The 23,173-nt window shown below is 41.9% G+C and overlaps 1 protein-coding gene across 5 annotated transcripts; it reads left to right on the top strand.

Moving 5' to 3' along the window:
* Positions 1-5,211: 5,211 nt before the first annotated feature.
* Positions 5,212-22,325, top strand: LOC120062939 (zinc finger CCCH domain-containing protein 11A-like). 5 transcript variants are annotated; one of them, XM_039013020.1, is made up of 19 exons: positions 5,229-5,318; positions 6,038-6,084; positions 7,357-7,427; positions 9,675-9,801; positions 9,925-10,044; positions 10,455-10,578; positions 10,806-10,988; positions 11,366-11,455; positions 13,360-13,440; positions 13,545-13,652; positions 13,803-13,877; positions 14,256-14,354; positions 18,240-18,302; positions 18,481-18,993; positions 19,126-19,193; positions 19,304-19,895; positions 20,012-20,181; positions 20,707-20,879; positions 21,003-22,325. In XM_039013020.1, exons 4-19 carry the CDS (start codon positions 9,748-9,750, stop codon positions 21,229-21,231), a joined length of 2,742 nt encoding a protein of 913 aa, XP_038868948.1. In that variant the 5' UTR covers positions 5,229-5,318; positions 6,038-6,084; positions 7,357-7,427; positions 9,675-9,747; the 3' UTR covers positions 21,232-22,325. The 5 variants fall into 5 exon arrangements, with proteins under 5 accessions (XP_038868942.1, XP_038868923.1, XP_038868935.1 ...); XM_039013002.1 differs by having other exon boundaries at positions 6,871-7,427; XM_039013014.1 differs by lacking the exon at positions 6,038-6,084 and having other exon boundaries at positions 5,212-5,318.
* Positions 22,326-23,173: the final 848 nt, after the last annotated feature.

Raw genomic sequence — 23,173 nt, 5'->3', positions numbered from 1 at the left:
CCCTTCTTCCACATATCATATACGCCTTCTCCACATCAAAAAAGAAAGCTACAACTGTCTCCTTGTTCACCTGAGCCTCCGGACATCTGCTTCTAAGCAGAGCACTGGGTCCATAGTTCCCCTCCCCTTCCTGAACTCCCTTTGGTGTGGCGATACTAGCCCCCTGCTCTCCAGGAAGTAAGTTAGCCTCTCCATAGTCATACGTTTCATAATCTTACATACATGTGATATTCATATTCTTGAAACCAGTTGAAAGAAAACACTTTGAAGTTTGTGGAAATGTTAAATTAATGTAGGAGAATATAACACATTAGATCTGGTAAAAGACACAGCAGGGGTTCAAACTGTAGAACCCAGTTCCTACATTTGAATATAAAAATAGATTTTATCAAACAAAACTATGCTACATTTTATCTCTGGGACCCTCAGGATAACAAATCAGAGCAAGATTACTGAATTTCAGTACATTATTTACTTTCAGAGGTGAAAGTATGAAAAGAGCTACCGTGATAAAAGTTTTTGTTGTTGTGCACTCTCCTCAAACAATAGCATGGTATTTTTTCATTGTAATAGCTACTGTAAATTGGACACTTCAGTTAGATTAACAAGAATTTAAGCTTTCTGCCCATATAAGACATGTTTATGTCCTGGAAAGTTGGCTGTGACTTACAACATCGTTCTAGTTACATTAGCGCACGTTGGCAACAACCATCCCGGTATAGGGACACCGAACCCGTAGAAGTTATTACGTGTTACATATCAGTTTGCAAACAATGTAAAAAAAAAAAAAAGAAAAAAAAAAGAAGATAATTGAGTTAATAAAGCCGCATACAAAGATGGTCTCTTTTTTGCTTTCTTGAGTAAGGCCGCTCCAAAATGCAAGTGTTTCAGCCTAGCTCAGTGCTTTCTGTGGTGGTGGGGCAGCCAGCAGAAAATATGGAGCGTAGGGGTTGGTAATGCTCTCTAGTTGCGCCGTGATTGGCTCAGTGTTCCTTCACTCATGGGGACACTACGTCACGGCAAAATCTACGGGTAGAGCTCGAAAATTCAAGCCCCTTGGGTGCTGTCATAGACTTAAATTAGAAGTGCCCATCCAAGAAGGCTCAAGGTCATTGGCCACAGATAAAATAACATCAAATCACTTTATATCTACATTAGCTTTGATTGGACTGATCATGTCAACATCATACTTTCAAAATCTTAGCTAGCAAGCGAGGCAAGCAGTCATCATCATGCATCAAGTCAGCAATCTACTGGTAAATCCTTTTCAAGCTTTGTCAAATTAAGAGAAATGATAGATAAAACGTATTGGTGCTCATCAGCCATTGGACATAAATATTACACAACAATTTGGAAATCGCAAATTCAACAATGAGTGCTAAGGTGCCACTGTTGCCCCGGGGAGACCCATGGGACGGCGTACAATTGGCACAGCATCGTCCGGGTTAGGGGAGGGTTTGGCCGGCCGGGATGTCCTTGTCTCATCGTGCTATAGCGACTCCTTGTGGCGGGCCGGTCAGTCGACTTTGTTCGTCAGTTCAACAGTGTTTTCTCCGACACATTGCTATGGCTTGCTTCCGGGTTGTGTGTCAATAAGCAGTGCGGCTTGCCTCTCGACATTCGCAGAGTCCGTAGGGGATTGGCAGCGATGAGACAAGATCGTAATGACCAATTGAACATCACGAAAAAGAGGGTAACGCCATGGGCAAGAAAAGTTTGAATACATTGGCCATGCTCTAAATCCAGCATGACTTCTACCACGTTCAAAACAACTGGAAACTCACATCTGGGAAATCTCAGACTTCAGTGAGTCTGAGACAACTGGGAACTAGGATAAAACTAGCTCTGCCTGGGAAAATACAGAAAATAGTTTTGAACGGTCATCCAACTCTGAATTCCAAGTTGGGATTTCGGGCGTCTTTCTAGAGCCCACAAGAAGGACCGCCGCGCCACATTCCTGTTCAAGTGAGCCAACAAGGTGAGTCCAAAAATGTATTATATGCTGCTGCATAATTTATGTATTTGCCAGGGAGATATGTATACTGTAGCTAAGAAAGTAAAACTAAGTGTATGTTGTGTAGTAAGCTGTTAGACCATGTGCCTCTCTAATAATTTGCTCCCTTTTCACCTCATAACTTAGCCTACAGTTCTGACTTGGTGGTGCATATTCAGCCTTTAGCCTGATTTAGAGAAATGTTGTCATTGAATATTGTAAGAGCTTTCATTGTCTGCTTATATGCCCTCTTTTTATCATACAATTCTAACTTAGTGTACAGGGTGAATACTGTAAGAATGGCCCATGTTCTGAATTCTGTCGCCGTACATTTAACAAGTGTTGAACAAATAGTTATAGTGACTACGTCCATCCTAGCTAGCTCATTAATGTCTTGATCGAAATTACGGATTGCCTCTTATCCGCTCGTTGTCCCTTTATGCCATAGTTTGTATATCTCAATTGTCAGTAGAAACCACATTTGTTTAAGCAAGTCAACCATATCAGCTATGTTATTAAAAGGCAGTAAATGAGGCTGAATGAACTGTTTCGCTGCCAGACAAGGATCCGCTGATAGCCAGGTGTAGCAGTAGGACTGCTGTTGGGACAGCTTTATGTAGGCGCTAACAGTTAGTCGGCACCGTTTTTTCACCGTTATAGTGTAATTCATGTATTGTTTAGTGCTATGTAGTGGCTTTGCTGTCAATTGAGTTTGCCCCACCAAGATGTACATGCTAAAATAACCACTGGAAACAGCATATATATTGGAGACATTTTCGAAAAATGGCCAAAAGTTCAACGGGTGGATTTGTATTTTTTCTAACTTTCTTTATTGCGACAAATGCTTGTGGAAACTGTGTTTTTCGAACAAATTATGATTGTTGAATCATTTTGAAGGTGTGGTGCATATGATGTCACCACATAGACCTAACTATAAAGCTCCACTCCATATTTAATTCTAAATGTGTACTGCTTGCTAAATCTATTTTTCAACTATAAAAAAATGATGTTTCTTTGCAGGTTAAGGATTGTCCTGACTTTCAGGAATGCTTGAATTGTTTCGCCTTGCTTTTCTGGTTGGCTGGCAAGTTTCAAAAGCTAATTATTTCAGATCAATAGGAGTGCAAGTTTCACCACTGCACGGACCGTGGTGATATGTTGGCACATGGGAATTATTAGAATATGGCTAATTATTACATTCTATCCATGCTGGCTTTCGCGTGTTACCTGTGACATGAGACAGATCGGTGGGAGGGCGTACTGACTGTCGGAAATGTATTAATGTGCAATTTGCCTAAAAAGGGTAATTGAAACACTTCCACCACTAAATTGTTATTTTACCAACACAAAAGACATATCATCAAATCAAGTTTATTTTATATAGCCCTTCGTACATCAGCTAATATCTCGAAGTGCTGTACAGAAACCCAGCCTAAAACCCCAAACAGCAAGCAATGCAGGTGAAGAAGCACGGCGGCTAGGAAAAACTCCCTAGAAAGGCCAAAACCTAGGAAGAAACCTAGAGAGGAACCAGGCTATGAGGGGTGGCCAGTCCTCTTCTGGCTGTGCCGGGTGGAGATTATAACAGAACATGGCCAAGATGTTCAAATGTTCATAAATGACCAGCATGGTCAAATAATAATCAGGAGTAAATGTCAGTTGGCTTTTCATAGCCGATCATTAAGAGTATCTCTACCGCTCCTGCGGTCTCTAGAGAGTTGAAAACAGCAGGTCTGGGACAGGTAGCACGTCCGGTGGACAGGTCAGGGTTCCATATGTTTCATCGACAGGGTTCCATATGTTTTGTCGACATTTGGAAAGTTTACCTACACATGTTCTGTTTTCATCATTTCTTTTTATCTGACATGTACTTTTCTCGCATAAAAAGGTTGGATGGAAACCTGGTTACTGTAGTTTTTTGTTGTTGTTGATGTGATGTCATTACGTCCAGCTGTTTTTTGGACAAGATAATTAGTTAAATGAAAACACACCCTTGAGGCAGTTGATGCTTCTATTTTCTATGCTAACTTTCTAAATGTTGAAAAGAAAATCACTGGACAAGCTACTGAAACATAGCTACTGAAAGCTGTAGAGGACAATGCAGCCATATGTTGAGACTGAAATCTGGCAGGCATGTTTGTAGCAGTATTTGCACAAAGGAGCTACTGAACAATGTACAATAAGATGAAACACATGAGTGAATTATTGACTAGGATTGGGGGAGAAAGTAATGAAGTTAAATTAATAGGGAAAAACTGTAAATAAGCTAATCAAGCAATCAATTAATGGAAGATGTTTGTGTCCTGTAATGTTCTTTGCTTGAATGCACTGATTATAAGTCACTCTGGATATGAAGTGTCTGCTAAAATTACTAATGTAAAAAGGGTGGTCTGTGCAGACCCTCATTCCAAAACAATCCAGACAAACATATAATTGATATGTTGCTTACCTCAGCTACACATGGAATAAACAGATAAAGTATGTCTAGATATTTTTAGGCAAAGAACAGTATACACAATCTCTATTTTTGAGTCTAGCGTACAAGGCATATCGTACATCCCCATTGTCTTCATACACTAAAAAGCATGTACACGTGATGGGCATGATATTCAGCTTGTGATCAGATTGGAAATAAAATCAAATACATTTGGGGGGCATACATTGTGACAATGCAGTAAGTACCAAGATACTGGTTTCCCCTTTTGTCTGTGGTGACTATTGACTATAGACAAAAAGTAAATAGAATGCACATGCATTTTCCAATAATATCTCAGACTTTATGGAGAAAAAAGTTAGTTTATACATAAACATGATAACATATCATTGTTATTAAAATACACGTGTGATAGTTATGTCTGTAAAGGTCTAACAAGTTCAACTTGAATTGTTCAACTAGCAGGTAGACTGACATAAATCGTGACGTAATATACAGTAAGTGACGTCGAAGATACTGATTTCCCTTTTGTCTGTGGTGACTATTGACCATAGACAAAAAGTAAATAGAATGTGCATGCATTTTCCAATAAGATCTCAGACTTTATGGATATGGAAAATAAGTTTACTTATTTTTTTTATCCATAAAGTCTGAGATCTTATTGAGATCGTATATTAAAATACACACGTGCGTTATAGTTATGTCTGTAAAGCTCCAAAAAGATAACTTTGAATTGTTCATCTCTGATCTAGCATTCGATTTTCTATGTCTATTCTTTGTGTGAGTCTACGCCATTTTGTTCCAGGCTCCAGTGCTGCGCAGCAAGGAACCCGGCGGACGTGTTGTTTCTCTTGTAGTGGGACAAACATTTTAACCTTTTTTGTAATACTGGTAACTAACTCGCTTTATTAAATCATTGTTTTGTCTTGATGTCATTGCATTACTATTTAAGGGTAGATCGTTATTTGGAAGCGAGGTGTAAAACGTCCGAGTTAGCTAGCTAATGTTAGCAACAACGAGTTAGCTCGAGCCTCGTCGCTAACAACCAGGCCACAGAGTTTGGCTAGGCCAAGAAGTATAATGTTATTTGCTAGCATCGAGGCCTTGTAACCAGAGTCTATACATAGCTGGTAACTAGCTAACGTTAGTTAAATACAATTACCACCCAGTTAATTTTGCCAATGACATAACGGTGACTGAGTTTAACGTTAGCTAGCTAAGAACGGTTAGACATTTCATTTGCAATAACGTACCTAAAATAGCAAGTGACTGTTTCTATTATTTAGCTAACTGTTACTGTAACTAGTTAACGTTAGCCAGGTAACTTGGCTTTGGAGTTTATTCAGCCATTATTTGATCAGGGAGTCTTATGTCAGGGAACCCTGAATGTGAATAACGATTTACATAATACACACGTCAATATAAATACAAGCAGAACGATTTGTTTCTAGTTACCTTAGCTAACGTTAGTCATTTTGATGTGGGGCAAGATGGTTACAAACGCGTGTATCGTAATTTGGAACGTTCTTTTTCTAAATCATTCATATTGTGACGTTAACATGAGTAACGTTAGCTATCTATTAATGTTGCAATGCATTTTGTGTTTTCAGTAACTACCACGTATGAAGATGAAAATCGCATTCGCCCAGTAATTCTGGTAATTCGTCTTGCCAATATATTTAGTGTTTTATAATTTTACGTTTAAATAACGTGTTTTTTAGCTGTTTAACTGCCTAATTACATTATTCGATATGTCTGTCCTGGATTGTACGATAACAGTGCGGTATGTTACTCATCGAAATTGCAAACCTACATCGAGGCCCTTCAAGTTAACAAGATGTTGTGGGGGCCTCTGGACAGATGTGTCAAATGTTACAAACAACATACAGTTTAACATTTTATTATTCCAAATGAAATACATAAAATTGCAGCAATGGGTTGATATCCAAACATATGAAGTAGTATGAGCTGATTGAGCTCCCAATAATGGATTACACAATACCCAGTTGTGTAGTCTGTTATAGTCAAATTCAGTTTGACCCATGCTCTACAATGTTTCCCAACTCTTTTCCTCTAGTATCTCCAACAGTACATATTTCTGTTGTGTCCCTGGACAAGCACACCTGATATTACTTCTCAACTAATCATCCAGCCATTGCTAAGTTGGAACAGATGTTTTTGTCAGGGGCTACAACAAAATGTGTGCTGTTGGGGATACTCCAGGACCGGAGTTGGGAAACAATGGTTAATCATACGTTATTGTGGATGGTGTTGGCACATCCTTGTCATGTTCTACATTTTCTCTCTTGATGTTGTTAACTACACTTTGGTGAGAAACTGCAGTTCAGATACTGTGTTTGTGTGCAAGTCTCTCTCTGTCCTGTACTCTAACCAATTTCTATTCAGTTCTCCAGGGGAGTGTTTTTGTTTTATTTAAATCTAGGTTAAGAAGCAGCTTCTTGTCCGTTCCTGAAGATCTTTGGATGGGGGATAGAGTTCATTATAAAGAAAGTAGATTCACAGAAGATTTTATGTGAAATTCCCACCACTTTTTTTCCACTCCAGACTTTTTGCCTGCTGGAATCCCTAGAAGCCCCACCCTTACTTATATTTTTCTACAGCATCCTTTATGCCATCAAGTTTAAGAAGAAGTCGAAGATTTTTCTTCCACCCTCTCTTCACCCCATTTTTTTTCTCTTTCAAAACCTCCTTTTTTTTCTCTGGCTGTCTTTTTGGATTCGCTTCTATCTCACATTATTCCCCCCCATTAACAAAAAATAATCAACAAAAAAAAAAGGACGTTCTTGCACCATCCATCTGTAATGCTTAGCAGTCTGGCTGGAAGGAGTCATAAGGGAGGTCATAGGACGACGAGTGTCTCTGGACCTTCCCTTTTTCCTCTTATCTCACGGATCCAGTGTTCCTTCAGGACCTTTGTTGCCACGGAGACACCCTATCAGAAGTGTGTGAGGAAGGGAGGAATCTTCTTAGCCACTACAGGTGAGTTTAGCCCCACAACCCTTTCAAGCAGAGTTTAGTTTCTCTGCAACTTCTACTCTGGGTCATATTCCTGTCGTGGACATTTGAGTAAATGAGTGATACAAAATATATTGAAAGCAGGTGCTTCTACACAGGTGTGGTTCCTGAATGAATTAAGCAATTAGCATCCCATCATGTTTAGGGCCAGTTGTCCATTATTTTGGCTACCGTGGCTAGAAGAAAAGAGCTGTGACTTTGAAAGGGGGTCTCAAAGGAGCATAGGGTTTAAAGGGTGTGTTTGTGTCAGTCACCAGATCTCACTCCAAAAAAATTTACTTAAAAAAAAATATTTATTTAACCTTTATTTAACCAGGTAGGCCAGTTGAGAACAGGTTCTCATTTACAACTGCGACCTGGCTAAGATAAAGCAAAGCAATGCGACAAAAACAACACCACAGAGTTACACATGGGATAAACAAATGTACAGTCAATAACACAATGGGGGGGGGGGAACACAATAGAAAAATCTATATACTTTGTGTGCAAATGTAGTAAGGTTAGGGGGGTAAGGCAATAAATAAGCCTGGTGAAGTAATTACAATTTAGCATTAACACTGGAGTGATAGATGTGCAGATGATGATGTGCAAGTAGAGATACTGGGGTGCAAAAATAAATAACAATTTGGGGAATGGCGTAGTTGGGTGGGCTATTTACAGATTGGGTGTGTACAGGTACAGTGATCGGTAAGCTGATGCTTAAAGTTAGTGATTTTTGCAATTCGTTCCAGTCATTGGCAGCAGAGAACTGTAAGGAAAGCAGGAGTTTAAGTGTTTTAGGGAGCATTTAACAGTGATGAGGGGTGGTTGTTTGACCGCGGACCCATTACGGACGCAGGCAATGAGGCAGAGATCCTGGTTGAAGACAGCAGAGGTGTATTTAGAGGGCAGGTTGGTCAGGATGATATCTATGAGGGTGCCCGTGTTTACGGTTTTGGGGTTGTACCTGGTAGGTTCCTTGATCATTTGTGAGAGATTGAGGGCATCTAGCTTAGATTGTAGGATGGCCGGGATGTTAAGCATATCCCAGTTTAGGTCACCTGACAGTACGAACTCTGAAGATAAATGAGGGGCAATCAATTTGCGTATGGAGTCCAGGGCACAACTGGGGGCTGAGGGGGGTCTATAGCAAGCGGCAACAGATACTGAGATACTTATTTCTGGAAAGGTGGATTTTGAGAAGAAGAAGCTCGAACTGTTTGGGCACAAACCTGGATAGTGTGACAGAACTCTGCAGTAGATTGCGACCCTGCCCCCGTGGCAGTTCTATCTTGGCGGAAAATGTTGTAGTTGGGGGTGTAGTCTTCAGAATTTTTTATGGCCTTCCTAAGCCAGGATTCAGACACGGTTAGGACATCAGGGTTGTCGGAGTGTGCTAAAGCAGTGAATAAAACAAACTTAGGGAGGAGGCTTCTGATGTTAACATGCATGAAACCAAGGATTTTACGGTTACAGAAGTCAACAAATGATAGTCCCTGGGGGAATAGGTGTGGTACTGGGGTTTGCAGGGCCTGAGTTAACCTCTACATAACCAGAGGAGGAGTAGGATAAGGGTACAGCTAAAGGCTGTAAGAACTGGTCGTCTAGTGCGTTGGGAATAGAGAATAAAAGGAGCAGATTTCTGTGTTTAAGTGAAGGCACAGTGGATTATGGTCATTGTAGTTAATTACCATGTTTTCTGAGCTACACTATGTAGAATGTTGGCCTACTGGAAACTACAACTCCCTTCTACATCGCATAGTTCAGGCTTCATCTGATATATCTTGACAAGAACTGCACATTGAGCTCACAGGAAGAAAAAGACGTAATGAAGTGGAATTCAAATAATTGAACCGATGTCAGTAAATTCGTGCTTTTAAAAAAAAAAATGGAGGTTAATCACTCAGCACTAATCACCATCAACAAAACACCAAATGATGGAATTCCTTGTGGAAGAGTGGCGTTTTATCCCTCCAGTAGAGTTCCAGACACTTGTAGAATCTATGCCAAGTCGCATTGACGCTGTCCCGGCTGCTCGTGGTGGCCCAACACCCTATTAATTAAGACACACTTATGTTGGTGTTTCCTTTATTTAGTCAGTTACCTGTATGTCACCATAGTCCTCAAAGAAATTCAAATTCAACTCTGTGGAGTTCTGTTGCCACCACAGTGAAGCAATCAAATCCACTAATGGCAGAGAAATGACCATGGCTTATGTTTCACTGTTGCCAGCCCAGGGAGACTCCTGTTGGCCCTGAAGAGAACATCCCTGACCTGGACGTGAATCCAGTCCACCATCCTGAACATGACTAACCATGGAGATGACTGCTATTTCTTTTACTACTCCAACTGCGCTAAGGTAGGGGTCATAACAAAGAGAAACTAGCACTGTAGCATTTTCTGTGTTGCTGTGTTTTGGTGGTGTAAATGCAGCTCTCAGATGTAAGTATTAACAAGGTTGTGTTTTTGTCTCCTGGTGTAGGGTGACAGTTGCCCCTTCAGACACTGTGAAGCCGCTATGGGCAGTGAGGTCGTTTGCAGCCTGTGGCAGGAGAGCCGCTGTTTCCGACAGGTCTGCAAGTTCCGCCACATGGAGATCAAGGTAACGATTGTGCTCTCTTTTTCAGTAGACCATCTTTGCTCATTATTGCCTCAATTTTGTCACACAAACCAAAAAAGTATTTCAGGAATATCCCCTTAAATCTTTGCATACTCAAGGCTGTGTGTCTCGATTTGCCATTACAGAGGTGTAGAGAAATACCCTCTCTTGGGTATTTACCTGGGTCAGGGGTTGTGTGCCTCTGGACTTGTCGGGGGGCCATTTAAATCTTTTTTTTGGTCTCCTCGCAGTAATACCATATTCTCTAGTTTTTCACCTGGCCATTTTCAGTCATAGCTTTTAAGGGATGAATTTCACTTTGTTTTTTAAAGTGAGCTTTCATGAAGACTCATGTTGCAAGACATTATGCTACATTTTCTGACCTGCTCTCTATACCTCTTCCCCTCTTACAGAAAAACAGGAAGGAGATTGCTTGTTACTGGGAGAACCAGCCTGCTGGCTGCCAGAAGCCGCACTGTGCCTTCCACCACGAGAAACCACGCTTAATAGACGGCCAATACGTACCGCCCAACAAAAGTGAGTAGTCGCTCTGAAGAGGCCGATCCTGACCAAGCCACCGTTAGCTTACTGATCTTTATCTCCTTAGCATCGCATGGCTCATAAACATGTTATTGACATGATTTTCACTAGACATGGTAGTGTATCAACAGATGAATAACATATTTGGACTCACTTATGAACCTATTCTTCACCAGAACCAGAGTTTATCCATAGTTTCTGAGCTTGATTGTCTTTTCACTCAGGTTCGGCCCTGAAAGAAGAAGAGGAGCCTCATGAGGATTCTTTGCCTCCTGTCCCCATCCCCAGCCCAGCCAATCCCCAGCTCCGTGGGGTCATTAAGGCAGAGACTCAGGAGAACGTTCCCAGCCCCACTCACCCGCCTGTGGTTATTAACCCGGCAGATGACGAAGATGAGGATGAAGATGGTGAGAAACGTCATATCAAGTTTATTTAAAGTGCAATCTACAAAGGTCACAACACACTTTACACACATTATCACTAGAAAGGAAGAGCAAACATTGTAGAAAGAAACAATAAAAGCAATATAAAATTTGAACAGCATGTAGTCCGTAGGGCAAGAAGGAGCTCAGCAATGGAAAGATACACAGCGCAGTCACAGAAAGGAGCTCTTAAAGGGGCAGTTGCGCAGAGACAGTGGAGCAGGTGATTAAAGTGCTAGGTGAAAATTATATTCAATGGTGGAAATGGTATTGATATTTTTGGGTACAGTACAATAGTTTTTTCCCAGAATAATTTGAAAAATGCCATTTGACAAATGGGGGGGTTGTGTGTGTGCGTGCAGATCAGTTGTCAGAGGGGGAGGACAGCAGGTCTGGCTCAGACGGATCCAGAGTGGTCTCTCCCAGGAAGATGGCCGGGGGCTCCACCTCAGGTAAGAAGAGGACAAATAAACAGAACACATAGTATAGATATCAACATCTTAAACAATGCATGTTTTAACACAGATTTAGTTTGAAACGCTTCAAGGGTAGGCTCAAACTTCAGTTGACGGCTTCGCTTTTCAGTGCCTCATTGACAAAACAGTGTTGTAATTGAAAGACCTTCCAGGCAGACTGCAGATGTTTTTTTTACCCTCACGTGTTTTGCGCTCTGGTTGCCAGGCGAACTCGCTCATTCCACCAACACTGCAACTCAACCAGCCAGGTGCAGAACTGACCAAGTGCCGCCAAACGTCACATCGATAGCTAAAATGCCGGGCACATGTAGATTCAGTTGTAGAATGAGTATACAACTGGCAAATAGTCGCTTATATATAAGTCCGATTTCAATGTAGTTCAAGGGCTCTGGCTATTAGCTAGGTAGCTAGCTTGCTAGAAGGATGAAGTTAGAAGCTAACCTTGAATGGAGCCTGACCTCGGCAGCAGCATTTGACTGAAATTAAGCTAGCTATAATCAAAAGATGGGTTACTATAAGTTATGATAACAAAATACAATTTTTTTTATGGAGTAGTTAGAGACAGTGGTGAGTGAGGCTGCAATGAATTAGGCAAAGGAGATGCACTTAGATAGGAAGCATTGAAGCAAGCAGGGAAAGAGGTTAGTAGTACAGGGGTTCCCAAACCTGCGGTCCAGGGCCCATGTGGGGTCCCTTAAAATTTAAATAGGGGTCCCCTGATAGAATCTTTAATCTTATCAAACACATGAATAACTTGTTTTTCTTCAAATGTGTATAGAATACATTTTAGAGTCGACTAAGGGCATTTTTCACTGTCAGAATTCACGTTCATGTGTTGGGAAAGCCTGTGGGACCTAAAATTTTGTGAAATAAATAACATTTTAAATATAAAGACAATGTAATATTATGTACACTGAACAAAAATAAACGACACATGCAACAATTTCAAGGATTTTAGAGTTACAGTTCATATAAGGAAATCAGTCCTGACTTACCACTTACGCTATGTAGTGAAACACGTATTATTGAGTAGAAGGTGTAAGGTAATGCATAGTCAGTTACTTTTTTGAGGTTTTGGAGATATACTGTTGTCTGGTGGTGACTAGGAACAATTGCATATAGGATATATTACATTGATGCTTGAATTATTAGTGCTTCGAAAAGCCCACCCGCCCTTCTCCCAACCTGCGGCACCAAAGCTGCCAGTCGGAAGCAAGATGCCTTTTCGATGCTATTAAGTAGTATCTTCCCAAATGCCCAATTAAAAAGTCATCATTAAGCTGGAATTGTCTAGTAATGCAAATGGAAAATGTGTGTTCACCAGTAGACATGTCCCAATTTTCTTCTCATCAGTACTCAAATGACAAAATCATCAGTACTAACACTCATGTATGTATTAAATAAGTGGTGAAACAATGTATTAACGAGTAGAACTTGCAAGGTAGTGATGAATACGAAGTTCATTTTTTCATGAGGTTGTAGCTATATACTGCCATCTGGTGGCGACTAGAAACAATTGCATAATATGAACTATTACGAAGTTCTCATTTACAACTCCGACCTGGCCAAATTGATGGTCTTTGAAAATAAATATTAGTGCTTTAAAAAGTACTTAAGTCCTTGAATTTGACTTGCCACTTTCTGTACGAACCCTGAATTAATCTATTTTAAATTCAGGATGTAAGACAACAAAATGTGGGGAAAGTCAAGGGGTGTGAATACTTTCTGAAGGCACTGTACCTGGACCACCTATTGAGGTGTTCCTTTTGTTAAGTAAATCAGGTGTTAAATGAGGTGAAAAGGAGACTGGAGTGACCCCATTTTCTTTGAGCGGACCCTATGAGTCTCTGTGATTGGCTAACGGTGTTTCTTTGGCACAGATGATTCGCTGGACTTTGGTGTCAGAACCTTGGAGGAGATCAGACTGAGGAAAGCGCTGAAAGCCAGTATGAGGAGAGCTGGTGAGTTCATCCTTCCTCTTACCTCCCAAATACATTTACTATTGCCTTTTGTGTTATTATGCTGTAAATGATGAGGTGTGAGTTTATCAACTGTTATTTGTCAGGTTATCCAGTTCCTGGCCAGAGCTCAGATCAGCGGAACAATGGTGCCAGCGGAGAGAAGGAGAACATGAGATGCTTCATCCGTCCATCTCTCTTTACAGCCAAGGATGGTAAGAATCATTGAACACTGATCTAACTGAGCCTTGTGTATAGATTAACACAAGATCCCAGATTGAATATTGTTGAAGTGAATCGCACGAGTACATATGAACACACACTTGCTACATGTCATTTGTAACATATGCTTGCTGCCCCCTCAGACACTGTGGTCTTTGGTGAAGAGACCGTGAGACGCAATGTTGCTGACAGGCTTGGGAAGAGAATAATAGTCAAAGGTAAATGTTTTCTATTATCTTGTTTATCTATAAAATGTAAGGAAGTCACTGCCAGTCAATGGTATCCTCAAGGTTAGTTTCGGGCCAGTAACCAAAATGTTGCTTGTTCGAATACCGGAGCCGACAAGGTAAAAAAATCTGTCGCTGTGCCCTTGAGCAAGGCACTTAACCTCAATTGATGCTGGCTGTGACCCCAGTTGGGATATGCAAAAACACATTTCCATGACATATTTGTCAAGTCTACGTGGAAAAATATAAGCACCCCCAAATAATAATAATACTTATTGTTACAGAGGTAAATGAACTACAAAATTACACTCGTTATTGGTGGTACCATTGGTCACCAACACTAAGCTTCCATGACCTCTGACCTTTTAGAAGTTCCTGCCGGGGGTGACCTGCCAATGAAACGCTGTCTGGCCGAGCGCCTCGGGAGGAAAATGGACAAGGGTGAAACGGACCTGCCTCCTCAGAAAGGTATGCGAAGGGAAATGACAACCAAATATCCCCAATGGATTGATTTACTTCAGACTATTAGGAATACTAGTTCTTTATTTAGAAAATATAATTTAAATGTCATGTTAGCCTCTTTTCCTCTATATGTTTGCTGCAGAAAACATTTAGACGTTTTTGGCAATGGAAAACTAAAATTAGCATTTATTGGACAGGTATTAATGGTCCCTTCCGGTTTGTCTTCTGTGCCTGATGAAAATGACCCTGGTTGTACTAATTGAGTTACATTAAGATGGAACTGGGTTGAACCAGGCTATGGCTCGTCACATGACCAAGCGAAACCAGTGAGGGAGGCACACTGCCTGCTCGAATGGAACGGTAATCTGTGCCAGTCTGTCAACAATGCAGCGTCGTGTATTGTTCAGAAACAACTCTGTCCTATAAAACATGTTAGAATTTTACAACTATACTGAACAAAAATAAACGCAACATGCAACAATTTCTAAGATTTTACTGAGTTACAGTTCATAGAAGGAAATCAGTCAATTGAAATAAATAAATTAGGCCCTAATTTATTGATTTCACATGACTGCAATGGAAGCAGCCGTGGGTGGGCCTGGGAGGGCACCAATACTCAAAATCAATACGATTTTTGTGCATATGGAACATTTCTGGGATCTTTTATTTCAGCTTATGAAACATGGGACCAACACTTTACATGTTGCGTTTATTTTTGTTCAGTCTAGTTGTCATTTGGAAGGCAGATAGTGTTTTAAACAAAAGCAATCAATTACGTGTGAAAACAGAATCCTATTCATTACTCCACGTGCTTAAAGGTGAACTGCACCCGCTGATTTGGCCTCGTTTTTTGACTTGCTCCTATAGAAATGCTAGCGGCCACGACAGAAGCCAAACGAGTTGAGTTGGGGGTGTCGTTTGATGTGGATGTTTCTTGGGTGTGTCTTTGCCACCACCAAGACACGGATCTGTCAGAACCTTGCCTTCAGCTGTTTCCTCCCACTCAATCACAACAAACTTCCTGCAGGTTGAGTTCACCTACATCATCTACAAGCAGATGTATGGTGAAATGCCGGCGCAAGCTTTAAATATTCTATTACCAATGGCAGAGATAGTATATGTTTGTGCATCAGGTACTACCTATGTTAAAGTTGAAGTCTGAACAGGTCAGACTAAACCTACCTAACACAGTGATCAGGCTGGTTCCAGAGCGTGCCCAATTTGACTGGAGCGTTCCAGTAGTGCTCACTTCACGAGCTCAGGGCATGCCCGCCCCAGTATGCATTTGTAGGCTACTTGTGTGCTCCTATAGCTACTGGCATGGAGTTTGCTAAATATTTTCATAAAGGAAGTGATTAAACATACAGGTACAAAATCAAGGTGACTTACAAAGATGAGGACCAAAAGCAAGAGAGGTAGTGTGGTGATGTAGTGTCCACAACTAAAAAATCATTGTGCAATCTGAAAAGACCCAAATCCCAAAAGCATGATAGTGTACTACGTTCACATGCCAACAGAAAGGAACGAGGTGTTTTGCTAGCTGTGTCATTGTAGAAAAGTATTTATAAATAAAAAAATCTGATCTCTTTAAAAGTTGCACTCATTTCCGTTCTATTATCTATACAAAAGGTTATTCTGGATTTTGGTCCATTAGGTCTGACATATCACCTCTTTTCAAGGAGCTTTCTGATTTGATAGGGTTAATTTGCCTAAAAACCTTTAGGCCTACCTATAGAAAAGTTTTAAAACAACTCTGCATCCCTGCCCAGCCTGGCAAGAGTGGCCAGAAGGATTTTTAGCATCCCCAGTAGCTCTGCAAGTGCAGAGATGGTATTCTCCACTGCTGGCCTGCTCTCCCATGAGCCTGAAACCACAGGCTGGCTAAACGTGTTTCTAAAAGTGAATTCAAAGGCACTGTAGACTGAGCCTAAAGATATTTTTTGTTTATTTAATTCTAAGTAAATCACAGCCTATATGCAATTTATTAACTATAATGATTTAATACAAGAAAATATTGTATTAGCCATAGCTGCATCCAATACATTTTTGTGCCATTAACATGGGTTGCACCTCAGAGGCTGACTGTTTAGTATAAATTCCACTAATTTAAAGTGGCATAGAAAGATGACATTGCTAAAGTGGGCAAATAGTTAGTAGGAAACAACTTTACCATATGTCAAATTTACTTGAGAGAAATGGCAATGTTGCCATTACTATGATTAAGTTTGTCAAAAAATAGTTAGCAATGCTTGATGTTAGCTAGCTGAAATACTGTGGTCCCCTCAATCTTCGTTAGCTGGCTGAACTTATAGTGCATCTAAAGTCAATCTGGCAACATCACAACCATGACAAAGGTTTTGCTACTAGCTTTTCGTCAGCATGCTAGGCTAGATAATGCTATAGCAGCCCATTGGATTCCATTAAAATGTGACGTCTAGCATTGAGGTGAGTAGCTACCAGAACTGTTGTTGATTCCAATGGGCTGTTATAGCATTAGCTAGCCTAGCATGCTGACGACAAACTAGCAGTCATTAAAAACTTGCAGTCTTTCAAGCTTCTTGATTTGTAAGTTCAGGTAATGGGATAATTAGGAGTATGCTGCCATCTCCCATACCTGAATTGAGGCACGTTTTCCAAGTCGTATCTCACGCCAGCTCTGCACTGTTCTGGTCGTGGCATAGCTACGTTCCGACTAGAGAGAATGTAATGAAGGTCTCGTCTGTTTCTGGCTAGGTAGCTAGCTAGGTAACGTCAGCTATGCTAGTGATGATAATGATTGTCTAAATATACATAACCAGCAGTATGGTCTAGCTAACATTATACTCACCATCTTTGGAGACCAACAAGCTTCAACCACTTATTCCACATGGTATGGTACCTGGGTCCTTCAGCAGGGCATGCAAACTAGTCATAGTCAATCTGTATAGGGCTATTCATTCTCAAACGGCAGTGATCTTTTAACGTGCTAGGGGCGATGAAACAACGGAGTCCCATTCAATGAAGGAGCGATTTGTATGTGGAGCTTGGCAAAGGGGGCCATGAATTGTTGACATAATTGTAATTCAATCAATCAAGTTTATTTTATATAGCCCTTCGTACATCAGCTAATATCTCGAAGTGCTGTACAGAAACCCAGCCTAAAACCCCAAACAGCAAGCAATGCAGGTGTAGAAGCACGGTGGCTAGGAAAAACTCCCTAGGAAGAAACCTAGAGAGGAACCAGGCTATGAGGGGTGGCCAGTCCTCTTCTGGCTGTGCCGGGTGGAGATTATAACAGAACTATGCCAACCTTAACTTGTGAGACTGACAAATCATCCCATTTACACTTTGTAGTCAATTTTGAGATTGTAGTCAATTTTGAGACAAGATTAAATGTTTGACTCGTATCGATGCCATTTTCAAAGGGATTAGTTGTTGTTTTTAGGGGCAGTGGCTCTTTAACCTAGGTCACTTTTAGAACGGGGCACCTGGGGTGTATTCATTATGCCAATTCTGTTGCAAAATATTTTTTAAATGGAAGTAAACAAAATAGGGAGGGACCTACCTGAATTTGTCCAACAAACTTGTTTTACTGTTTGGACTAATGATTACACCCCTGGCTCACACCTGGGAGGCAGCCTGCTTCCAAATCGAATGAAATCAGCACTAACCAGGTTCACCTGGGGCATGCCCAGGGCATTAATTGAATCGCATCGTTGGTTCAAGTCCCTGATTAGTGGTTAAGCAGAATCAGGTGTCTGTTCTGGAACAAAGGAATCCACGTTAGATTCCCTCTAGAACCATCTGTGCCACAGGAGATGCATAATTGTTCGATACTAAGTAAAAGCGTTGTTTAAAGTAATTGTCATTGATAATTTGGATTCATTTCATGTTTGTTTTTTTAACCCTTAGCTCTGAAACCTGTCAGGGATAGATTGGGATTACCTGTTGAACCCACTACTGCCTCTGAATCAGGTAAAATCATTAACTCGCCTCCTCTCACAATTAACATATGTCCTGCAAAAAGAGCGTTGGGTGGCTCATACAATCTTCATTAGAAACGATTATCTTAACAGTATACAATTATTTTTGTTTGTATATGTTGAATGAAATGTATTATTGTTTGTATTTTAATCTCTAACCTCTCCCTCAGCTGAGAGCAACAGTGAGAATACAGCACCTGAAATAATCCGCATCAAAACCCTGGAGGAAATCAGGCAGGACAAGTTGGCCAAGTCCCAAGGACAAGCTCCGGGGGACCACCCTCTCCCTTTAACTCCTGGTACCAGCAAGGCCTCAAAGAGAGGCACCACTGGCAAACCTGCAGCCAGCCACGTGAAGACCTTCTCAGAGATCCTCCACGCCAAGAGAAAGCTGGAGGAGGACCAGCAGCAAGGCCCCAGCCTCAGAAAGGCCAAGCAGGAGGCTATGGAAGCATCTCCAGGGAACTCCCAGGGACCAACTGAGCCAGCCATGCCCAGCCGGGGCGCACCTCCTGGAGGTGGAGTTAAGGTGAAGACCCTGGAGGAGATCCGCAGAGAGAAGGCAGCCAAGATGCAGGCCCGGGGACAGGAGGTGTCCAACGGAAAAATCCCAGGCTCAGCCTCTGGAGAGGGAGGCACCAAGAAGCCCCTGGGACTGCGCATCAACAAAGCAGCTTCTTCTGGTAAGGAGTTTATTATTGATTTGATATAAACCTTTTAGAATTGCTCATAGTAATTTACATTGTAAGGTGGCTTGACCCAACTAGCTGCAGTGTTTTGTATAATTCTAAGACATTCTTTTGTTGTCCTGACAGCTGCCAGCACTACCACCCAGAAGACATCTGAGGTGACCGAGAAGACGGAGTCTTCTGTTGCTACTGAGGTAAGAATTGTGTCCTGTGTCCTTCTGTATGAATACTGTACATCCAAATATGTAGTTATACTCAATCAGCTTTGTTAGTCACTGAATGTCACTATTCCTCTGGTCCTTAGGCGAGCCCTGCTAACGGTAGGAGCGATGCTGTGTCCGGTGACAGTGTGAAGGTGAAGACCTTTGAGGAGATCATGCGTGAGAAGAGGCTCCGCAGGCAACAGCTGCAGGAAGAGCAGGCCTCGTCCACCAGCCAACCAGAGGGCTCTGCCAAGGCAGACTCTTTCCCAAAACAGGTCACAGGCCCCGCCCTCCAGCGGGAGAAGAGGGTGCGTGTGAGCCCCCCTGCCGCCTCCTCTCCCCCCTCAATCACCCTGGAGGCACCTGCCCAGGCACCCAAAGCCCCCCTTCGCCAGCGCATCACCCTCAAACCCAAGGCTGCCTCTCCTTTGCCCTGCGCCACCTCCCCCAAGCAGGGGTCTCCACTGAGGCAGGCAGAGGCAGATTCCCCTTCACTCAGCCCCAGGAGTTCCAGCACTGCCCCAGGCAAGAGGAAGAGAGGCTCCCCAGGAGGTTCGAGTCCCCCAAAGCAGGCTGCCTTAGCAGTAGCAGCAGCAGCAGCGGCCTCCCCTGGGCCCTCTGTGAAAGGTTTTCCGATTGAGAAGGCTCAGGATGGAGCCCAGAAGTCCCCTGGGCAAGCTACTGAAGCTAAAGGTATATGCCTCCAGAGAGAAATCCTCTCACAAGCTCTCTTCTACACTTCTCTAGAAAGCCTATGCAAAGATCAACTCCAAAGTATTAGTCTGACATCCTGTGTTCTGTTGTTGCAGTGAGGCCCAAGCTGAACGTGAGGCCTTCTGTGATGAAGCTGGCTGCCCAGGTGAAACCAGGCCAGAAAAGAACATCAGCTAGATCTGCTGTCGCTGCAGTCAAACCTCTCAATAGCACCTATGCAGTGCAGGAGGAGCCACTGCAGGAGCTGCCCTGCAAACGGAGAGAGGTATGTCTCAAAGCTCGCTCTCTCAGGCTGGTCACTAGAAACACACGTCGATGTTTGAAAAGGTCCTGAGAAGGGCAATATATGCAGTCGTCGGCGCTCACAACAAAATACATATATATTTATACACACACACACACTGGGCTCAAACTCACAACGTTCAGAACCAGAGCGCTCTGCTCAGACCACTGCACCTCAACAATTCTAAATTGTCCAGCAAGCAGGGAGAGTACTTGACTAGTTTAGTTTTATGCTTTCCCAAAAACCATAGCCCTAACCTTAACCACTCTGAATAAATACCTAAACTCCTTTGTTTCTGTTTTAAGCCTGTAACCATGCATAATTAACCCTGTAACCACATTGAATTAATTGGTCAAAAATGGCCTAGTGTCCAATTTTCGTCAAATTCCGAAGTGAAACAGAGTAAGATGCTCTCAGCATAGTAGGGGTTCCTTTTGTGATGATATGGAGATGTACTTTGTACAACCACTGTTATTGTAACTTGTGTTAACTATGTGTTCTCTCCAGGTGTCCTCTACTTCCTCCAGTGTTAAGGTGCAGATGAGCCCTGTGGTCTCCAGGAGACCTCCCTCCATCCCGGGCCCTGGCCTCAGCTCCAGCCCCCTGAGAGAGGAGTTCCAGGCGGTCCCTGTCAACCAACACAGCCCAGCCATCACCACAGCAGCCCCAGTCCCACAGAGGTAACACTGGCAAACTGCTCTGCGGTTACAACTCACCCGTATACTGTCATATGGTTAAACCTAGCATAAAGCCAAACATCAATGGGTAAATTAGCTTTAACTCTGTTCCCCTCTCCTCTCCAGCTCTGTGGTGAATACACCCATCCAGCCCAAGCCCCGGCGGCCCAGCGTTGCGATGTCTCGCTCGGCCGCAACAGCCCCTTCCGCTAGCTCCTCAACCTCCGCCATGGACGAATTCGACGAGTTGATGAACGAGTTCACAGATGACCGTCTGGACGATGACTTGGAGCTGGATCCAGGCAAGGGAGAGGATGACTACCTGCTGGAGCTGTCTGAGATGATCGACAGCTAGACTGGCCTACCTGATACCCCGTACATGACCCTTGACCAACGCCTATGTTAATGTCACCTGATACCCTGTTCACGACCCCTGACCGACCCTTGACCTAAAGTAACTCCTACATTCATGAACACCAATATAATTTCAAATGATCACCAGAACTAAACACCAGTTGAACGTCAACCTACTACCAGAGCAACTTGCTGGGTATCACCTATCACTGCCATAGAGGGTTGATTTGACAGATGTCTTCATTGATTTGGGGAGGATATATGTATTTGTTACTGATTCCCAACCACCACTGTCTATCAGCCCATGTCATCGGAGTAGACTAAGGTTGCTACAATATGTCAGAGGGGACTGGTGCGCTTATTTTATTTTTCTTCAATTAAAACACATTGTATTTTATGTTTTAGATGGTATTGTTTTACTCTTTACTTTTTAATTCATGGTTACCTTTTTTTGTGCTGGAAAAACAATCCTTCATGTGTTTTAATTTCTGCACCTTTTATTATTATTTGATTACAGTGCTAGTGATATACTCATGTCATGATTTTATCTTTGTTCATTTATGTTCTTTCTTTGTCCCGGAAGAGAACATGAAAAAGCAACCATTTGGTTGCAGAATTACATTTAAAAAATATCTAACATCCTCAGGTAATTCCCCATCTTGCATTTTAAGGACAAAAGCATGTTGTTTTGCCTGTCACCTATGGATGTTAAATCATTGTTGCAGAAAGAGTGAATTTGTGTACTGTGTATGCCTAGACTGCTTTAAATGGAGTAACAGTAACTACACATTCTACTGCACTTAAAATAGTTAACCTGCTTTGCCTCCTGTATCTGTCATGTCCCACATCTACTGACTATAACTCATGTACAAATTTTTTGTTCTAGTTTTGGACTGATCACGGTAAATGTGGAACTGTTGGAACGGATTAAGTTGGATTTGAGGTTAATTGAATAAGCGTGGAACGATGGTTTTAAGTATGAAATTAAGGTGTGTACCCTTTTTGGCTGTGAAAGTTAGCTTCTGTAAGACAAAACAGAAGAGCTAACTCACTGAAATATGTCAATTTTTTAAATACACCCACCATGTTCCTCTGTTTCTGCTCCTAGTGCATTTTTGGTCCAATAAATGTGTTCGGACCACATTTTAACCTATCCAATTTATCTGACCATGACCCACTCAAAACAGTTGAATATGAAACATTACTCCTTTCACTGTTCAACATCCAGCCTGTTTGCTATTGAACTTTTGTTACAAATTGTTTTTTGCTCTTAAAATGTGAAAAAGCAGCTTCTCAGGGAGTACTTATTTGCTGTCTTGAGTTTGAACCTATTTGTACTGTTCATACACAATGTTACAATTCAACAGACGATTTCCATTATTCTCTGCTAGCATGTGGCATTTTGTTGTCTGAGTACCTCCTGTTCCATGTTGACTGTGATCAGATTATATCTGCTGATCAGTTTTACGATCTGGCGCGAGGAGCCTGTTGTGTATCTGTACCTGCTTGGGCCTGTCCTGATATTCATGATCTAAATCTCTAAAGGGTGTTGAAACTAAATAAAAATGCTTTTATGAAAATTTGCTTTCATCCAGGCTGTTTATTCCAGATGTCCCACAAAGAGGAGACATTCAAAGACATGTTGATCTTATTGAGAAAGTGTTTCTGTTATAGCTATATTTGGAAAACTGAGTGCCGTGGAGGTCATGTTTCAGTTCATTATGTCAGTGGTTCTCAAACCTCTCCTTGGGGACACCCCAGACAAGCCCTGAAATAACTCAATCAAGGGCTTGATGATTGATTAACTTTTGAATCCGGTGTGCTAGCTGTGGAATAGTTAAAATATATGGAATAGCTAGGATTCCCTGAGCGGTTTGAGAACCTCTACTAGACAAATCTGGAGAAGTGCCCTATTTGATTTTATTAAAATTTTTCAATACACA

Source organism: Salvelinus namaycush, chromosome 2 (assembly GCF_016432855.1).
Source record: "Salvelinus namaycush isolate Seneca chromosome 2, SaNama_1.0, whole genome shotgun sequence".
NCBI lineage: Eukaryota > Metazoa > Chordata > Actinopteri > Salmoniformes > Salmonidae > Salvelinus > Salvelinus namaycush.
This window is presented reverse-complemented; position numbering and strand designations above follow the sequence as displayed.

Bases quoted from the DNA above. Each gene is read 5' to 3' on its own strand.
- LOC120062939 (XM_039013014.1), top strand. From the start codon at position 9,748: ATGACTAACCATGGAGATGACTGCTATTTCTTTTACTACTCCAACTGC. The intron at 10,045-10,454 runs GTAACGATTGTG...CCCCTCTTACAG, and splicing joins TCCGCCACATGGAGATCAAG to AAAAACAGGAAGGAGATTGC. The intron at 13,653-13,802 runs GTAAGAATCATT...CTGCCCCCTCAG, and splicing joins TCTCTTTACAGCCAAGGATG to ACACTGTGGTCTTTGGTGAA.